A 17,303-nucleotide genomic window follows, 5' to 3' on the forward strand; every position below is an offset into this window, starting at 1 on the left:
GTCCCGGGCCCCTGTGCAGAGCGGGGCTCTGCGCCTGGGACTGGCCAGTGGCGCGGCCCCGTCAGGCTGAGCCCGTGCGCGACCCTGAGCAGAGCCTGGACTCAGCCTTTGGTCTCAGTGGCTTCCTCATCCCACGGCCCACTGCTTAGTCGTCCCCCTTCGTGGTGGACGCCCAGTGGGGTCCCCGCCTCGTGCCCCCTTCTGGGCCGCATCTCACCCATAGCTTCTGCTGCACCCATGCTCATGGATGTCTGCGGCCCCTTGCCCTCCGTCACCCGAGACCAACTCGCCCCCGCCACACACCCTGCCTTTACGCCAGGTTGGGATGGGGGCCGCTGCTGAGAAAGGCCCAGAGCCAGGGTGGTGACAAGCGGCCTCCTTTGCTTCGGTGTTTGAGGGTCAGTGGAGGGAGCAGAGACCCGGCCCAGGGGTGCAACTGGGGGAGCTGCTGCAGGGCCTCAGAAGCCCGGGCTGCAGGGCAGGATCTGGGGCCTCTGAGGGCACAGCGAGGAGTGGCTGGAGCACAGAGGAAGACCCTTCGGCCCCCTCAGCCTCCCCTCGTCAGAGGACAGACCATGCACAGCTCCCGCCCCCACCCCAGGGGAGCCCCGTGCCCGCGGAAGACGAGTCGGGTGAACAGGCGGGGAGGTTGTTTGCAGAGTGGAGGTTTAATGGGGCAATCATGGTGACCCTGTCACAGTGGTCCCCGGGGTAGCCCAGCTCGGACTGCCGGGGCCCCCAGGCCCTGCCGGCACGGTGGGCCTAAAAAGAGCACCAGCCCCACCTGTCCTCTTCCCTGTCGGGGTGTTACAGCCACCAGACAGACTGTCTGTCCCACTTCCCCTGGGGCCCAGGACCCCATGTTCCCTGAGGGGTTAAGGCTTTCTGGGGACCCCTCCCCAGGGAGGTCCACCCTCTCCTCAGTGTCCCCTGGCCCTACGCTAAGGGCATGTCTGTGTCCTTGTCCTCTGCCAGGGGCCAGCTGAGGCTGCCGACCCCCGGGGCGGGGTGCAGGCACGCTGTGGGGACAGTGCAGCCTGGACGTCGCGGCAGATGTAAGGCACAGTGTGGCAGTTGCCGTGGGGACTGCGGGGCTGTCACCCTGAGGGCAGTGCCCGGCGGTCAGTGTCGAGACAGGGAGGCGTGGTGAGTGCTGGCCTCTCTGGCCTGCAGTGCAAGAGAGCTGGGGAGACCAGGTCCACGGACATCGCCGGCCACGAGGAGGTCCCTGGGAGAGCCCGCAGGAGGGGGCGTGCGCCCCGGGCAGGCTCACAGCCAGAGCCGAGGCACAGTCCGGCATGCCCGGGCCACGGAAGGCACAATCGTGGTGTCTGGGAGGTCAGGGCTAGGCAGACACGTTGACGTCCCTGAGAGAAATGGCGCTGCTGGGAGGCTCGTCCCCCAGCAACAGGGCCGGCGTGTCTGCGTCCACCTCCGAGTCCGCCCCGGCACTGGCCTGCTCCACGCTGGGCTCGGCGCCGGGGCCCAGGCCCTGGGAAAGGATCTGCTGGATGGTCCTGCGCAGGCTGGGGTGCAGCCGGCCCTGGGTCTGGTAGAACACCTCCAGGGCAAAGGACTTGAGCGCACCAGTGCAGAGGTCCTCGTACAGCGGGATGGTGTACATGCGGGACATCTGGGGAGGTGGGCACACTGTCGCCCCGGCCCGCCCCGCCAGCCCGGGCCTGCGCTGCCCGCACTCAGGCTGCCCAAGGCCTCTCACCCCACACGCCACTACGGGCCTTCTGTGGAGGCCTCGTTTCTAGGGAGCTTGGACTCAGGGGCACCGACGGGGGACAGCCGTGTGGAGTGGGGAGGCTGGAGCCCCTGTAACGGGGCCTGGGACCCTCAGACAGCCCTGGGGCCAGGCCGGGTGTGGGACTGCCCACAGGCCCAGGGCCATGTAGGCCTAGACCTCCAGACCGTGCTCCCAGCCTTCCCTCTGGAGGACATGGCCTCCCTGACGACTGACGGGGTCCGGGCTCCTCCCACCTGGCGTGCGCCCCCAGTGGCAACCGAGACCCCGCACGGCCCCCACCCCCTTCTCCTGGGTGCCCAGCCTGTGAGGCGGGAGTGGAGGGCTGGGTGGAGCAGTGGGGGCGGGGCTTGTGCAGGTGGTCGTACCTGGCTCTCGAGGAACCGCCGGACCCGGTGGAGGTCGGGGTAGTAGTCGTTGCGGACCACGATCTGAAGCCAGCGGATGCGGATCTCGGCATTCATCGAGTCCAGCAGGGAGGAGTAGCACTTGGACAGGCTCATCACCACCTCTGCGGGGCCATGGGCGGGTCAGGGCTGGGCAGGCACTCCCCACCCAGCCACCCTGGCAGCCGCGGGACCCACCCTGGGGCAGCGGGGACCCATCCAGGAGCCGGTCCAGGAAGAGTGCTGTCTGGAAGGTCCTCCACTTGGAGATGTCGATGGCACTGGCTGAGGCGGCTGCCTGGTCCAGCGGCTCCGCGGTCCACAGCTGGAAGAGGGCCTCCACCGGCCGGGTCAGGCTAGATCCCTGAGACAGGTCCGGCTCAGCCAGCGGTGGGCCTGTGGCGTTGAGCCAGCGCTCGAACTCCAGCCCTGCAGGGGAGATACCAGCCACCTGGGGTCCCCACCCAAGCCAGGAGACCCCAGATGCCGAGGATGTCCCTGGGTGTGACTGTCCCAGGGCCTGGGAGCCCCAGGGCAGAGGCAGCTGGGGAGGCTGGGGTCAGCTCCAGCACCTGCTACCTTGAGCCAGAGGAGTGGCTTCCGTGAGGGAGCATGGGGAGGCCGAAGACTCAGGCTGGTGAATGAGGTACCCCTGTCCCTCCATGCCTCTCATGGGTACCAAACAGTGAGGCACTTTAAACCCCACCTCAGCGCCAGGGAGTGTGGTGGGGGGCGGTGAATGGCAGGAGTGGGTGTGTGTGGGGGGTGCTCTGCAACATAACGGGGGGCTGGCCAGCAGCCTGCTCTAAAGCCCTGGGCCGTTCTGGGGGCAGGTGCTGCCCATTCCCCACCGCCGAAAACTCCTGGTGCACTTACTAAAGCTTCCAAAGCAGTCACCCTGTCCAGACCTCCCAGCCAGCCGCACCTCTTTGCTCTCCAGCAAATCTTGGCCTCTCCCTAGATGTCAGAACCCTCCAGTCTCTCCTTTGGCCCCAAGCCCTTGGACCCCTAGAGATATCTTTATGGGCATCGCAAAGGTGGGCCAGCAGCCTCAGACAGCTCCAAAGCAAACCTCCCTCTGCCCAAGCAATCATGCCCCAGATCCTCTGCACATACTGGCTAGCTCAGCCTGCTTGACCTAAGTGCTGCCTCCTCAGGGAAGCCTCCTGGGCCTCATCAGGATAGGAAGCACACTCTCCCCTCTGCACCCATGGTGTCCCAGCCCAAGGCTCACGCCATCTGGCCAGGGTTGGTTGAAGGAGGGACAGCTGAACCCAAGGGGCCTTTCCCTAGGCAGAAGCAGTATCCTGTGCAGTAGAGCTCCCCACCCCCCAAACCTTCACACCCTCTGTTCCCCTGGTGGGCTGAGGGTGGCCACGGACACATGGCAGGCAGTGGGCCTCACCTGCCCGGCAGTCCACGCTTTGCTCCTTCAGCTCTGGGAAGAAGCTCAGGAAGGAGTCCAACAGGTCCTGGGCTACCACGCTGGTGAACTTGTACTTCTCCACATAGGCCTGCGCAGGTGGGGCAGGGCTCAGCAGGCCCGGGGGCCGGGCACACCATCCCCACCAGAGCGGGGTGGGCGCAGAGGCACTGTGTGGCCATGTGGGCCATGCCAAGTGGCTGGAGCCGGGAGGGCGCTAGAGGGAGGAGGCGGTGTCCTGCCCTGCTGCTCCCAGGTGCCCCCGACTCCACGCCAGGACAGGAGGCAGCCTTGGGAGGTGGGGAGGGGCTCAGGGTGGGCAGAGGGCAGGGCCTGTCCCGGGCAGAGGGCTGCTCACTCGGAGAAAGTCGTCAAAGCGCTGGGGGTCTCCGCACAGCTGGGACAGGTAGTACACGAAGCAATAACCCTTCTCGTAAGTAAACAGGTTCATCAGGTGGCTGGGATTCACTCCTGCAAGGGGAACAGCCCTGGCTCTGGGCAGCGCCCCTACCAAAATAGGGCATGGGGAGGGGATGGGGTGGGGAGAGCCTGGGGGTGGGGGAGGTCAGGCGCTGCGGAGCAGGAAGGGCCGAGGGCCCTCACGTATCCGGATGCCCTAGGAGTGCAGTGGTGGGGCCTGCCCTGCCCAGGGAGCCTTGGTGGAAACCGAGGGCGCACACATCACGGTGGCCAGTGCTCAGAGCCCAGGAGAGGCGGTGGCAGGCTGAGGGAGCCTAGGGGAAGCCTTCCTAGGGCTGGGGGCACCTGGCCTGGCCTTGGCTCTAGCCAGAGGAAGCAAGGGATGGCAGGGAGGCCCTGCAGGGTGACGTATGTAGGGCCTAGGGCGAGGCCTGGTGGGAGTGGGTACCTGGCTCCAGCTTGACCTGCAGCTTGCTCACTGGGCTGTCCTCTCCGAGGAGCTTCATCTGCCTGTGTAGGGCATCCAGGCGGAAGGCTGTCTCCAGACAGGTGAAGGCAGCCCCTGGACGGGGGCAGGGGGGCAGTGGAGGCAGGAGGGGGGTGGGCAGCCTGAGCACCTGAGCAGCTTTGAGCTGCTGCCCCCGGTGCTCCCCACCCTGAGCTCTGTGGAGCCGACCCAAGGCCACCCTGCTGGACACACACACGTCGGGGGACCACACCCTGGGGGACAGGCTGGGCTCTCAGCCTCTTGTGGCCCCAGCCTCCTGCCACCCCCCTTGCCACCCCGGGCTGGCTGCGGGCAGTACCGTAGGTCTCGGTGGTGATACGGCGCTGGGCATAGGTGGCCAGGCCCTCGCTCAACCACATCTCCTCCCACGTGGCATTGGTGACTGCATTCCCGAACCAGCTGTGGGCCACCTCGTGGATGACATCGATGACCAGGAACTCGTCACTCTCCAGGATGGAGGAGATGATGAAGGTGAGGCAGGGGTTCTCCATGGCCACGATGGGGAAGGAGGGGGGCAGGAAGACGATGTCGTACCTGCTCAGGGCGGGAGGCCGGGCAGGTGACCCCAGAGGGCCGTGGGCCTGGGTGGTGAGCGGCACGGCCTCCGCAGAAGGTCAGACATGGGGCCCTCCTTGTAGGCCCCCGTTTACTCCTCAGGAGGGCGGGACTTGCCCTCTGGCCGTGCCCTCCCCCCTCGGTACCCAGCCAGGCTCCCAGGCGCCCGGGACGTACCTGCCCCACATGTATGGCCCGTACAGACGCTCGGCCGCGCTCAGCCACTGCTCCACTGCGCCCGACAGCTTGCTGGTAGCCGTGGGCAGCAGGCACGGCTCGGCCCACACACGGCTCCTATTCCGGGGCAGAGAGGGTGGGCAGAGGCTGACCAGCGCCCACCCCGCTCACCCAGCAGGCCGGCCTTCTCCTTCTGGGCCCCAATACCACCCACACCTCAGAAAGCGCCCAGCCCGCTGCCCCACCTCACTTGAGGGCTACCATGCAGGCCCTTCCCACCACAACGGCCAAGCCACACGCCGAGGGGGGGCTGGGTTCCTTCTGTCGCTGCGTTGAAAACACCCGCCCAAGCCTGAAGGTGCATCAGGCTGTTGTGTGGCCCCAGCAGGAGGACGGGCTTGAGGAGGGCACTAAGGGGGCGAGGGCCCCACCTTCTGGTCTGGGGGTGGGTGGGGTGAGAGGAGCCTGGCAGGGATGGCCTCTGGTGGAAGCAAGAAAAGGGGGGGGCAGGGCTGGTCCCCACACTGCGGGGTCCCCAGCGGGGCCGCCACAGACGCGGGCCCCATGCCTGGCCCGTGGCGGGACTTCCCCAAAGCCTGGGCCCCCCGTGGCAGCAGCTGCTGCAGGAAGCAAGCAGCAGTGGCCCTACCTAGGCCCGATGTCTGCCGGCTGGAGGTCCCCGGCCACGAGGGCCACGAGGTAGGCGGGCACAGGGTGCTCCATGTGGAAGCGGTAGACGCCCTCCTCCTCCACGTAGGTGCTCCGTGTGGCGCTCATCAGCACCTGCACCCCCGACGGGGCCTGCGTGCGAGGAGGCCCCACCCATCAGGGCACCCCATGTCCTTGATGGGGAACCCCATGCTCTGGTGGAAAACCCTACAACCCAGTCAGGGAACCCCATATCATGATAAGGAACCCCACATCCCCCAACAGGGCACCCCATGTCCATGATGGGAAATCCCATGCCCCCCGTCAGGCTGACCCCTCTCTCCAATGGAACTCCGTACCCTGGGTCAGGAAACCCCATATCTGTGGTAGGGAGCCCCACATCCCTGATGGAGAGCCCCACGACCTGGGCCTGAGAGCCACATCCCTGTCAGGGCACCTCTCATCACAAAGAGCCCCCATGCTCTGCTGGGAACCCCTATCAGGCTGCCCCTTCCCACACTAGGGCTCCTTCCTGGAGGGTGGCGAGGAAGCAGGCCAGGCCGGGGGACGCTGACCTTGACAACAGCCGAGTAGGTGCACTTGACGGCAGGCGTGTCGAAGCAGGGGAAGAAGGAGCGGTTGCACACTGAGTGGCCCTGGGTGAAGACGAAGGGCTTGGCGTTGCCATAGGTCAGCTCGGGGTCCAGCCACCAGATCTGCAGGCAGGCGGTGGGCAGGGCATCAGCCAGTGTCACCGTCCCCACCACAGCAAGGCAAGAGGGGGCCCTGTCCCACCAGAAGGTGGCACGTGGGGATGCCAGGACACCCCTGCCAACCATGCTTTGCTTCCGGGAAGCTGGGCAGGTTTCCTGGAAAGAGCAGGGCCGTAGGAGCGGCCCCAAACCTGTGGACCTGCTCAGGCTTCTCGGCCCAGAGCCTCTGGGGGCGGCAGCTGGAGAGGAAGACAGCGGGAGCCCGGGAGGAGATGGCCTGATTGGGCTCCTCCAGGGCCAAGAGCCACTCCTGGTCGCTGTCACCTACCCGCCCCTCAGGCAGGCAGGGCAGCTGACCCAGAGCATGGCCAGCAGGAGGCCAGGCACCCAGGAGCCAGCTCAGGGGGTCTCCAGGCCCCAGCCCCTCATCCCAGCTTCTGATGGGAAACTGAAGCACCGTCGAAGACCCAAGTCCAAATTCTCATAGGCTGGCAGCGAGGAAAGGGAGCCAAGAACTGAAAATGGGAGAAAACTGGAGCTTCCTGATGACTCCACATACTGGAAAGGAGCTCCTGAACCCCTGAGAATGGGACCAGGCACTTGGAGAGGAATGGGCCGGGCAGGCCAGGAGTGGCCATGGGAGGGCCACTGGGGCGTATGCAGGGGCCCTGACTCTGCTCTCCCCACGCTCCCCTCTGCCGGCCCGTGATCGCTGGAGCAAACTGGCTTGTTCCTTGTCCGCTTGGGTGACCAAGCACAGAGGGGTCCTCCCAGGACCCCCCACAGCCTCTGCAAGTGATGGGTCCGTGGAACCCACGGCGGCTGCTGGCCACCCGCAGTGTTTCATGCTGAGATCACAGGAGCGGTGGACCGCCACACCCAGGAGGGGCTGCCCTTCCCGCAGACCTCGGACCCAAGTGGATTCCCAGACTTGGCAGGGCTACCTATCTGCTTCGGGCCAGACACCTGGCCAACGTTCACCGGCTTCTTTAAAAAACTTCCTTTTGGCTGCTATGTCTCTGTCCCCTCACTAGTGGACGCTTGCAGTGGTATTTTCTTTTTCTGCTGACCCCCCAGGCTGCCCCGGATGTACAGAAGGCCTGTCTGGGGAGCCTGTTCAAAACTGCAGAGTCCTGGGCCCCATCCCAGAACTGCCAGGGGCCAGCACCCAGGAATCTGCATTAAGGAGACTCTGCAGTGGGTCCTGCTACAGGTGGTCCTTGGCCCATGCTGGGGATGGGTCCCCGCAGTCCCCCAGACCCCCTTCAAACTCGCTTTCCCCTCTCACACCTGCTCCACCACCACAGCCTCCCCTCCCACTGACCCCTCCCTTCCCTGGGGCCCTCCTCAGGTTCTGCCCATCTCAGGCCTCCTGTTCCCACCACCATGTCCACTTCTCAGCCCAGCCAGAGAGGCCCCATCCAGCACTGGTCTCCCCTTAGCCTAGCAGAGACCAATGGGGTCCACAGTCCTCCCTGGGAGTGGTGGGCTGGGGCAAACCCCCAGGCGGGCAGGGCCCTGCCCCGGAGCTGAGCCGCCAAATCCTTTCAGGGTGCAGGGGCGGAGGTGCAGCTGCTGAGGGGCTGTGAAGGAGTGGGCTACTGACTCCAGACCCCACAGTAAAGGAAGAAAGCTGTTCTTGCTGGGGGAGGGGGTAGGGGGGGTTCAGGAATGGGATGCAAGAGACAAACTGCCTCTGGGGTGTGGGGCCCCACTCCCAGGAAGCAGCATCTGCACTGGCACACGGACAGGTTTAGGGATCTAGGCCTAGAACAAGCCAGGAAGAGGGGGGCTCCGTGCACAGGCCCTGAGCCCTGTGGTGTTCCTGCATGATGGTGGGTGCCCCAGGCCAAACCCTCTGTCCTCTGCAAGTGATCCAGTTTGCAGGCCAGGCCCCTGTCCCCAAGCCCACAGCTGCACCATCTGTGGGGACCATGAGGCCCCTCCCTGCTCCAGCCCCCAGGCCATAGAAAGCCCAGGGAGGACGGCTGCTCTTATTGGCCTGACCCGATCCCCAGCAGCCTGCCAAGGGTCCTGGACCCACCATTCTGCTGGTCATGGTCTTGAGTGGACCAGACACAAGGGCTCCAAGCTCACAGATCAGGGTCAGGGAGAAGCACGTCTCTTCGTTCTCACTGCCATGCTGGAAGGCGTATCTGCCGCCTGTCAGAGCCCCAGATGACCTGAGCAGGCAGCAGGGGCCAGCAGCTAGCAGACTCGTGGGAGCTCAGGGTAGGCAGTGAGGTGGCGGGGCCTGCTGAGGGTTCCTGGGAATCATGCCGGAAGCCCACAGGTGTGTGTCTGGTCTGGGCTCTTCCCACCCAGATGTCACCTTGGTGCCCCTGGCCAGATGCCACCACACCACCTGTCCCTTTGCATGCTACAGACAGGGACAGATGGAACCCCCCAGGGCGTCTCAGAGCTGTGTGCATGCTGTGTACGTGGGGGGAACCCAGGGAACCCCCATGCCGCAGGAGTGAAAGGCCCTGCTCCATCCAAAAAGCCTCACCGTGGCAGAGTGGTGCTGCAGCCACTGAGCCCGACCTGAGCCGCCTCGGCTTTCCGGCAGAGCCTTTGGGGCAGTGGGTGTTCCGTGCCCAAAGCCCTGCAGAGCCTACCTGCTTGTCTGTGGGGGCACCCGGCTGCAGCCCCGGCCAATCCTCACCCAGAAGGCCCAAGGCACAGAGCCAAGCCGGCCCTCTCTGGCTCTGGCAGCTCTGTCCCTCACAGCCACCTCCAGAGAGTAGATCAGCTGGCCCCAAGTCCTCTGAAGACCTAGGTCACACGGAGGCCCTTCCACATCTGACACCACCCCCTGGCCTGCCCCAGTGCCGGGCTCAGGCACATGTATGGACTGGCTTGTACCCACCGGAAGCTGCCCTGGCCCCAGGCAGGGACAACTCTGGCACAACTGAAAGGAGAGGCCTCCCTTGGTGGCATGCTGTCCCCTGCCCCCACCACCCACTGGCCAGCACCAGGACTCTCACTCTGTCCAAGGCTCCTAAAAACTCCCCAGGCATCCGCTGGAAATCACTGAGAGCACCTGAACAGGACTCCAGGGCCAGGAGGAGGAGTGCCAGGCCGGAGGCCACGGACGCCCCAGGGCCAGGCTGGCCCCGCCCCCTCCGCAGGTGCCCCAGGCGCAGAGCCCAGGTTAAGGCCCCCTCACCTGGCAGCGCGAGGAGAGGCTGCCCGGGGACCACCCTGAGCCCAGCCCCTAGCCCCCAGCCCCCCGCCCCCCGCCCCGGCCCCAGCGGACTCACGGCCGGGGCGTCGGTCGAGGTGTAGCGCAGGATGACCTGGAAGGGCTGGTGCGCCTGCAGCTCGGGCGGCAGCGTGACGGTGAGCGAGGAGCCGTAGTCGGTGAACGGGTCCACCCTGAAGGCCAGCGGGCAGCAGGCGGGCTCCGCGCCGGGCGCCTCGGGGAAGGCGGGCAGCGGGGGCGGCGGCGCGGGCCCGGGTCCGGCGGCCGCGAACGCGAAGGCGCAGGGGGGCTCGGCGGCGGCGGCGGCGGCGGCGGCGGGGGCGCGGCGGAAGGCGGCCGAGTGCAGGCGCAGGGCCGGGTGCGCGTCGAGCACGAGCGCGCGGGGCGCGGGCCGCAGCGCGCACAGCTCGAGCACCAGGCAGCCGGCCAGCTCGCGCGCCTCGGGCCGCAGCTCCAGGCCCAGCTGCAGGTGGCGGAGGCGGAAGAGCTGCGCGCTGGAGGCCGAGGCCACGTCCAGGGCGGGCGGCGGCTCCGGCGGCGGGCGGGCGGGCGCGGCCTCGGCGCCGGGCGCCTTGCAGCAGCAGCACTGCGCCGCCATAGCCGCCCGCGCTAGGTGAAATCCATGGGCGGCGGCCGCGCCGGGCCGCGGGGAGCGGGCAAGGGGCGCCGGGCGGCGGCGGTGGCGGCGGCGGGGCGCGGGCACAACAGGAAGTCGCGCCGGGAGCCGCCCGGCCCGGCCCCGTGCCGTGCACCGCCCCGCTCGGGCTCCGCTCGGCCGCCGCCGGGGGCGCTGTGCGCGGGGCCGGGCTGGGGAGCCGGGGACGCAGTGCGCGCGGGACTGGGGTGGGGGCGGGCGGGATAGCCGTGCGCGGGGGACCCGAGGTCCGGGGCGCTATACCGGGGGCCGGGCCGGGGAGCGGGAGGCGCTGTGCGCGGGGAACCTGGGAGCGGGGGACGCCGTGTGCGGGTCCGGGGGCAATGTGAGGTAAGGTTAGGTCGGGCTGGGAGCCGCGGGAGCTGTATGCGGGGGGACTGGGCGCAAAGTGCGCGGGGCCGGACAGCAAGCCGGGGTGGGGTTGGGGGTCCTGGGCGCGGGTGCCGGGGGTGTTGTGCACTGGAGGACCAGGGCGCACAGGGGCCTGGAGGCACCGGGTGGCCGAGCGGCTTCCCAAGCCCTGTACTCTTCTGACCCGGCTCCTGAGGGTTGCTGTGGGCCAGGTTCCTGGGGCAACGGCTGCCTAGTGCAGTCTCTGCTTCTGCAGAGCCAGGAAGTGTATACACGTCTCCCTCACCGCCGCCCCCATGAGACCAGTGGTCTGTGTTGTGGGCCATGTGGAGCTCGGGGGGCCTTAGGGCTGTGCTGTCTGATAAGGTAGTACTAGCCGTGTATGGCTATTTAGATTTACATGAAATACGGTTATGAGTTTGGCTCCTCCCTGGCATGGCGGTGTTTCAAGGTCTCCACGTGTGGGGGGGCTACTGTGTGGCTAGTGGCAACTACTGGTCCGAGTGGATATTCCATCATCGCAGAAAGTGCTGTCTTAAGCCTGGAGGCCCCACTGTTGAGCTGGTGAGTGCTGGGGCCGTAGCAGGGATCTGGCCTGCTCCCCATCCCGCCTTGCAGGGTCCTGTCCAGAGGCCTGGGCCCAGAGGAGAGGGCTGCACACCAGGGAGGCTTCAAGATCCACCAGAAGCCATGGAATGAGAGGGGCCACCAAGATGGTGCTGTTACCATGATGTAAGAATTCACAGTTTCGGGGAGAAGGGGCTCTGGGGCCTGGAAGGGCATCCAGGAGCCTCACACACCGCTCTCCTCTGCTCCATCGTCGTGTGGGACAGATGCTGCACCCAGCCAGGCATCATCCCCAAGTAGCCTTTAATCCTCTGGACTCTGTCCCTGTCTGTAACCCATGTGATGGCGCCCGCCTTCCTTCCTGGGAGCGGGGGAGGGGTGGGAGGAATGGTTGGCTGGGAGGGAGGACCAGGTCCACCCATGTGGAGCACGTGCACTGAAGCATTGCTTTAATTTTCCCTTGGGTCCTCTTAGCTGGGGTAACACAACCCCAACCCCCCCAGGAATCCCAGGGCTCCTGCAGTCACCTGGGGGAGGAGGTCAGTTCTACATCTAAGACTCAAAAGAGGAGAGAGCTGGGGTCTAATTGGTCCTCTCTGAGTTCACGTGGCCCAGTGCCTGCCTACGTGGTGGGGTTCCTGAGGTGCCAAGGGCAGAGGGTTTTAGATTGTATTCGCAGTCTTAGGAGCTTCTCTGAGCCCCTTCCTCGAGGCCAGTTGGTTCGGGCTAGAGGAACATCAGGATTGCACGTGGGTACCCACACTAGCCTGCCCTCGTCCCCTCATGACCAACCACCTGTGCCCTCAGAAGCCATCAAGGGCTTCTTGTCTTCCTGGTTCCCTGGTCTTGGGGAAGCAGGGGTTTCATCTCATCCCTTCTCTGCTGGAGGGCCCTGCGTATCTCCCCAAGGCCAATTCTGCACATAGGACGGGTGGAGTGGGGCAACCTTGCTGGTCCACAGCTGTTAACCCCTCTCCTCCCAGGGTGGGGGTGCCTGCTACCCCACATTTATGTAAGGAACCAACATAAGCCAGTTTTAGAGCAAACACCTCTGTTTTGCAGGACTAAAGCCGGCCCACTAAGGCACCTTGTGAACTGTGAGGCCCACAGGTGGAGGGCTGTGGTTGTCCTCAGTTTCCACCCTGTCTCTGTCCTGCAGGGGACAGTGCCTTCAGCACAGTGCCAAGGCCCTTCCCCATAGCCGGTCTGGCTGCCCTCTCTTACCCTGCAGCAGGGGGCTGCATTACACTCCAGCCCTCCGGAAAGCTGGAAAGCCGCTGTCCAGGGGAGCAGGGCTGGGAGCAGCTGCAATGCACTTCTCCCCTCTCCCCACGTGACCTGACCCAGGGAGAGGAAGGTGGAATTGGGGCTCTCAGAGGCTGGGGTTTCTCCCACAGGAATTGCCATACTCCAGTCTTCTGGTGATCCAATCCTAGCTGGCTTGGGTGGGCTGGAGCAGTCAACATTGCCTACACCCAGCCTTCCCCTAATGCTCATGGACTGGCACCACCATTCAGGTGCACTGTGCCAGGGAGGGGACGGGTCCCTGCCGCCCCTGCTGGGAGGTGCACGTGGAGACAGGCAGAGAACTTGGCCTCTAGTAAGAGCTTCTCAAACAGAACTGGTGGGTAAAACACTGATGTGGCCCACAGAGGTCTTTCAACCTGGCTCAGCTCTGTGGCCTTGCACCTTCGTTATCCAGAGCCAGGTCAGCCAGACGGGCTGGCGGCGGGGTGGGGTGGGGGCTCCCATGAAAGGTGCCGTGAGCATGCTGGGTAAAAACTTGGACTCCGGTCCTGGTAGACTGCTCGGCTCACCTCCAAGTCACTGTAGCCTCGCCTACCGAGCGGACACGGTGGCAGTAGCCCCTGTATGGAAGGGGGTGATGGCAAGGCGACATGAGCTCTGAGCGGCTTGGAGAGTGAGGCAGCCCACAAGCCCTGCACAGAGGTGTTAGGTGGTGACTCGGCTGCAGTGAGCTACAGGCAGGTCATGACAGGCTGCAGCACATGGGGGCGGGAGCTGCTGACTGGTGATATTGCCAGGGGCTGGGTGCCCACCTCCAAGGTGTGGTATATGCTTGCAGCCAGGGACCAACAAAGGGTGTCACTCCTGTCACAGTCAGACCCAGGTGTAGGTGTAATGGGGGGGCGGGGAGGGGGCCCCTTTCATGGCCATCCCAGTGCCTCACAAAGTGTGAGTTTCCCATCCCCACAACTTTGGGCTCTGCTGGGTCAGAGGATTTGTTCCCAGGTATGCTGCTTCTACCAAGGACACAGGTGTCCCCCTGGATGGCAGGCTGAGACACCACCTGACCATTCTGGGCTCCTCAGGCCACAGAGGCAACAGGCAAATCCGGGGCTGCTGGGCTGGGTGGAGTGCCTGGTCCTGACTCTGAAGGAGCAGCTGGGCTTTGCTGCCACTCAGTGGGGCCAGGAGGAGTATGCTGAGCTTGGGACATTCTCCTGATGCCCTCGGTACTCCCCGCTGAGGACGAGGTGAGGGAGGCCACAGCCCCAGTGCAGACAGGGCCACTCAGGGCCCTTCAGAGTGGAGGCTCAAATCACCTCACCAGGAAAAGACCAGGACCAGCGAGGTGCTGGCTGAGGAGAAGAACATGAAATGAGTAGTGGGGAGCGGAAATATTAAACACTAATTATGATATTTCATTAATTACCTTGATATGTATTTGGCAGCATATATTAACCGGGGGCTGTATTATCTGTAATTTATATTGTACCCCAGTTTCCCCCCTTTTTTCCCTCCTATCTTATTTCAGAGGTGTTGATGGTGATTAATTTTCTGGTACAGTCTTTAGACCATAGGATCCAGGTGAGGTGTGCCTGAACCAAAAGAGGAGTCGACACGCTCAGACGCACAGGTGGTCAGTGCCTCTTCGACACGAGGGTGGCTGTGGGATGTGAGGCCGGGGCTCAGTGCTGTTGTGGAAACTGGGAGGTCAGTAAGGTCGGAGGTGGGCGCAGGCGCTAGGCTGTGGTCAGGCAGCCTCACAGCCCGGCCTGTGTTGCAGCAGTTACCGGTCTGGATTCTGCGCCAGATTCTGAGAGGGGACCAGTGTGGCGTCTGGGAAAAGCCCTCTGGGCTCCAACAGTGGCAGGCACGAGGCTTTGCCGGCAGTGTTGGTGTCCTCCAGCAGTAGCCACATCAGAGTGGCAGGCGGCCACGACTGGGGTCGGGGGGTCTCCATGACTCCCATACCTTCCCAGGCCTTGCCCTCTGTATTAAAGACCTTTCTGCCTAAAATTCCTCACGCGGCTTGGATTTTCCTGACCAAGCCCTGTCTGGTAAAGCTGCTGACCAAGGAAGGAACGCTTCCAGTCCCCTCTTCAGTGGACACACTCCCGCCGAACTGTCAAACGGGACAGAAACGCGCAGCCTTTCAGGAAGAATCGGAAAATGAAAACTGTGTGCGACAGTAAGGAAGGAGGAGAAAGACCTCCTCCAGTCAGCGCTTCAACTACCTCCAACTCCATGCACCCTGCACTGGGGGCTGGGTGCTCTCCAAGGGCTGGAGGACTAGGGCTCATTCTGGAGCTCATCTCCTCCAGATCCGGAGTACGGTCCCGAGGGCTCCCCGGACAGGCGGGGCAGGGACTGCAAGGCCTCCTCGTACTTCTGCAGCTGAGACCAGAAACCCGGGTTGGGCTCGGCCACCGGGCGCGCGCTCTTCACGGCCTGCGTACGAAAAGCAGAGGCTGACCGCAGCGCCTCAAGGTGCTCCGCGCCCCTAACGCCGGGAGGCCCGCCCACCTGGGAGGCCCGCCCCACCTGGAAGGCCCGCGCCAGGCTGAGGCCGCGGTGCCGCATGAGGTAGGCGGTGCAGACGGCGGCCGAGCGGCTGCGGCCGTTCTTGCAGTAGACCAGGCAGGCGCCGCCGGCGCGCACCGCAGCCTCCATGGCGGCGCAGGTGGGCTCCAGGTGCGCCAGCAGGTCCTCGGCCGGGTCGTCGAACACGGGCACGCGCAGCTCGGCCACGCCGGGCGCGCACGGGCCGGGCTGCTGGCGCGAGACGTTGACGCACAGGGTGACTCCCGCGCGCGCCAGCAGCTCCGGCGCGGCCGCGGCGCGCGCAGTCCCGAGGAACAGCGAGGGGGCGACGCGCACGAACGGCGGCGGCGCGGGCGAGGCGACCCCGGGGGCCTCGCGGCGGCTGGCTTGTCCCGGGTCCATGACCCGCGCCGGGACGCCCGGTCCGCGGGACTAGTTTGGGCGGCCGGGCGGCCCGCCGGGCACCCCCGGGGTCCTAAAGGCCTCCGAGGGTCCCACCCGCGGGGCCCTGGCTGCCTCCGCATTGGCGGGGCAGAGCAGGGCTCATCCTCTGATTGGCTGCGGATGGGGATTGCGGCCATTGGCTGGGCTCGTGGACCGGCGGGCGAATGGGATTGGCCGCGGCGGGGCGGGCGGGGCCGGGACGTTGGGATGAATGGGCGGTCCCTGGGGAACGTGGAGGACCGGGACCCGCGATCCTGCGCGGGAGGGCGGTGTTCTCTCCCGGGCAACCTGGGCTGGACAGACCGCGGCCGGGGCAGACCTGCGAGGCTGGGCTTCTAGTGCTGCAGTGCCTGTCCCTGCGCCCGGGGTGGGGGGTGGCTCACCGACGCGGGCACCCGTCCCGGAGCCGGTCTGGCCGTGGAGGGGGCGGGTAGCAGGGCCCCAGCTGGGCTCGGGGAGGTGGGCTTCTCCAGCTGCCATGCGGACAGGGGGTCCCCTCCAGTATCCTCTATATCGTTTTGTTGGTAGGCTGCCTGGCTTCGCTTCCTCTTAGGAACTAATAATTGTATTGCCGGCTGAGGTGCCTTTTAGTACAGTTTTATGTTTGTTCCCTTTTATCCGCTTCCTAATTAATTGCCCTTTGTAATTTCTGCATTTTATTTTCCCTTTTATTGTAAAACACAGTTCATATGAAATAAAACTATTTGTTGTTAAGTTTTCATTTCTTCATATACCAGTATTTTTATTTTTCTTAATTTTTGGTTCATCACTCTAATTTTAAAAAGTTAACATCGTTTAGGGTCTCCCGGGTGGCTCAGTGGGTTGTGTCTGCCTTCAGCTTAGATCATGATCTCCAGGTCCTTCAGGTCCTGGAATCAAGCACCGAGTTGAGCTCCCTGCTCAGCGGAGAGTCTGCTTCTCCCTCTCCCTCTGCCACTCCCCCCCCCCGCCCCCCGCTTGTGCGTGTGCTCTCGCAAATAAATTCTTAAAAAAACCCACATCATTTAATGTCCACATAGTTGCCACATAAGACTTATTCAGGTTTTTCTGATGGCCAGTGTCATTCAGGGACGTCTTTCCGGGATCCGTTTCAGTGAAAAGTAGCTGTCTTGCAACCCTGTATACAATGATATTGCACTTTGTTTTATTCTAATAATAGTAAGTGTTTTTTTCTGATTCATCTGTAACAAAACATCACAAACTCGGTGGCTTAAAACAACAGAAGTTTATTTTTCCCTGTGTGTTTGGGGTCTCCAAATCTCCTTCTTATCAGGACACTAGTCATTTAGTTTAAGGCACATCCTAATCCAGTATGACTTCTTGACTTGATTAGTTGCAAAGACCCTATTTCCATATAAGGTCATTCACAGGTACCAAGGCTTAGGATTTAAACTTAATGTTTTGGGGGGATGCCATTCAACCTGCAACAGATGGTATGGTTTACCAAGTTTGTAGGATATTTTGAAGTTGACCATTTCTCTCTCTCTCTTTAAAGATTTTATTTGACAGAGACAGCGAGAGAGGGAACACAAGCAGGGGGAATGGGAGAGGGAGAAGCAGGGGAGCCTGATGCAGGGCTCCATCCCAGGACCCTGGGATCATGACCTGAGCGGAAGGCAGACGTTTAACTGACTGAGCCACCCAGGCGTCCCTCTTTCTCTTTTCATAGCAAAGGAATTTTATTTTATTTTTAAAGATTTTATTTATTT

The 17,303-nt window shown here is 63.9% G+C and overlaps 2 protein-coding genes and 1 long non-coding RNA gene across 4 annotated transcripts; 1 reads left to right on the plus strand and 2 right to left on the minus strand.

The window, feature by feature from the left end:
- Window positions 1-649: 649 nt before the first annotated feature.
- Window positions 650-10,470, minus strand: RNPEPL1 (arginyl aminopeptidase like 1). 2 transcript variants are annotated; one of them, XM_081813262.1, is made up of 11 exons: window positions 9,847-10,470; window positions 6,446-6,586; window positions 5,872-6,005; window positions 5,223-5,339; window positions 4,789-5,024; window positions 4,431-4,544; window positions 3,921-4,033; window positions 3,545-3,653; window positions 2,338-2,568; window positions 2,122-2,264; window positions 650-1,633 (listed from the first exon to the last, which is right to left on the minus strand). In XM_081813262.1, exons 1-11 carry the CDS (start codon window positions 10,384-10,386, stop codon window positions 1,346-1,348), a joined length of 2,166 nt encoding a protein of 721 aa, XP_081669388.1. In that variant the 5' UTR covers window positions 10,387-10,470; the 3' UTR covers window positions 650-1,345. The 2 variants fall into 2 exon arrangements, with proteins under 2 accessions (XP_081669388.1, XP_030873338.2); XM_031017478.2 differs by having other exon boundaries at window positions 5,872-6,023; window positions 9,847-10,469.
- An 894-nt stretch (window positions 10,471-11,364) lies between these two features.
- Window positions 11,365-16,315, plus strand: LOC145720413 (uncharacterized). Its single transcript, XR_014143308.1, has 2 exons — window positions 11,365-11,526; window positions 14,180-16,315. It is a non-coding gene; the product is annotated as an uncharacterized LOC145720413 (long non-coding RNA).
- DUSP28 (dual specificity phosphatase 28) lies at window positions 14,005-15,552 on the minus strand. The gene is made up of 2 exons (XM_006746672.3): window positions 15,151-15,552; window positions 14,005-15,057 (listed from the first exon to the last, which is right to left on the minus strand). Exons 1-2 carry the CDS (start codon window positions 15,550-15,552, stop codon window positions 14,899-14,901), a joined length of 561 nt encoding a protein of 186 aa, XP_006746735.2. The 3' UTR covers window positions 14,005-14,898.
- Window positions 16,316-17,303: the final 988 nt, after the last annotated feature.

The sequence above is a fragment of the Leptonychotes weddellii genome, chromosome 3 (genome assembly GCF_054177405.1).
Source record: "Leptonychotes weddellii isolate Sample4059 chromosome 3, ASM5417740v2, whole genome shotgun sequence".
In the NCBI taxonomy this organism is placed as follows: Eukaryota; Metazoa; Chordata; class Mammalia; order Carnivora; family Phocidae; genus Leptonychotes; species Leptonychotes weddellii.

Bases quoted from the DNA above. Each gene is read 5' to 3' on its own strand.
- DUSP28 (XM_006746672.3), bottom strand. From the start codon at position 15,552: ATGGACCCGGGACAAGCCAGCCGCCGCGAGGCCCCCGGGGTCGCCTCG. The intron at 15,058-15,150 runs GTGGGGCGGGCC...TTTCGTACGCAG, and splicing joins GCCTGGCGCGGGCCTTCCAG to GCCGTGAAGAGCGCGCGCCC.
- RNPEPL1 (XM_031017478.2), bottom strand. From the start codon at position 10,386: ATGGCGGCGCAGTGCTGCTGCTGCAAGGCGCCCGGCGCCGAGGCCGCG. The intron at 6,024-6,445 runs GTCAGCGTCCCC...CCTCGCACGCAG, and splicing joins CCTACTCGGCTGTTGTCAAG to GCCCCGTCGGGGGTGCAGGT. The intron at 4,545-4,788 runs GTACTGCCCGCA...GCCCCCGTCCAG, and splicing joins TATCACCACCGAGACCTACG to GGGCTGCCTTCACCTGTCTG.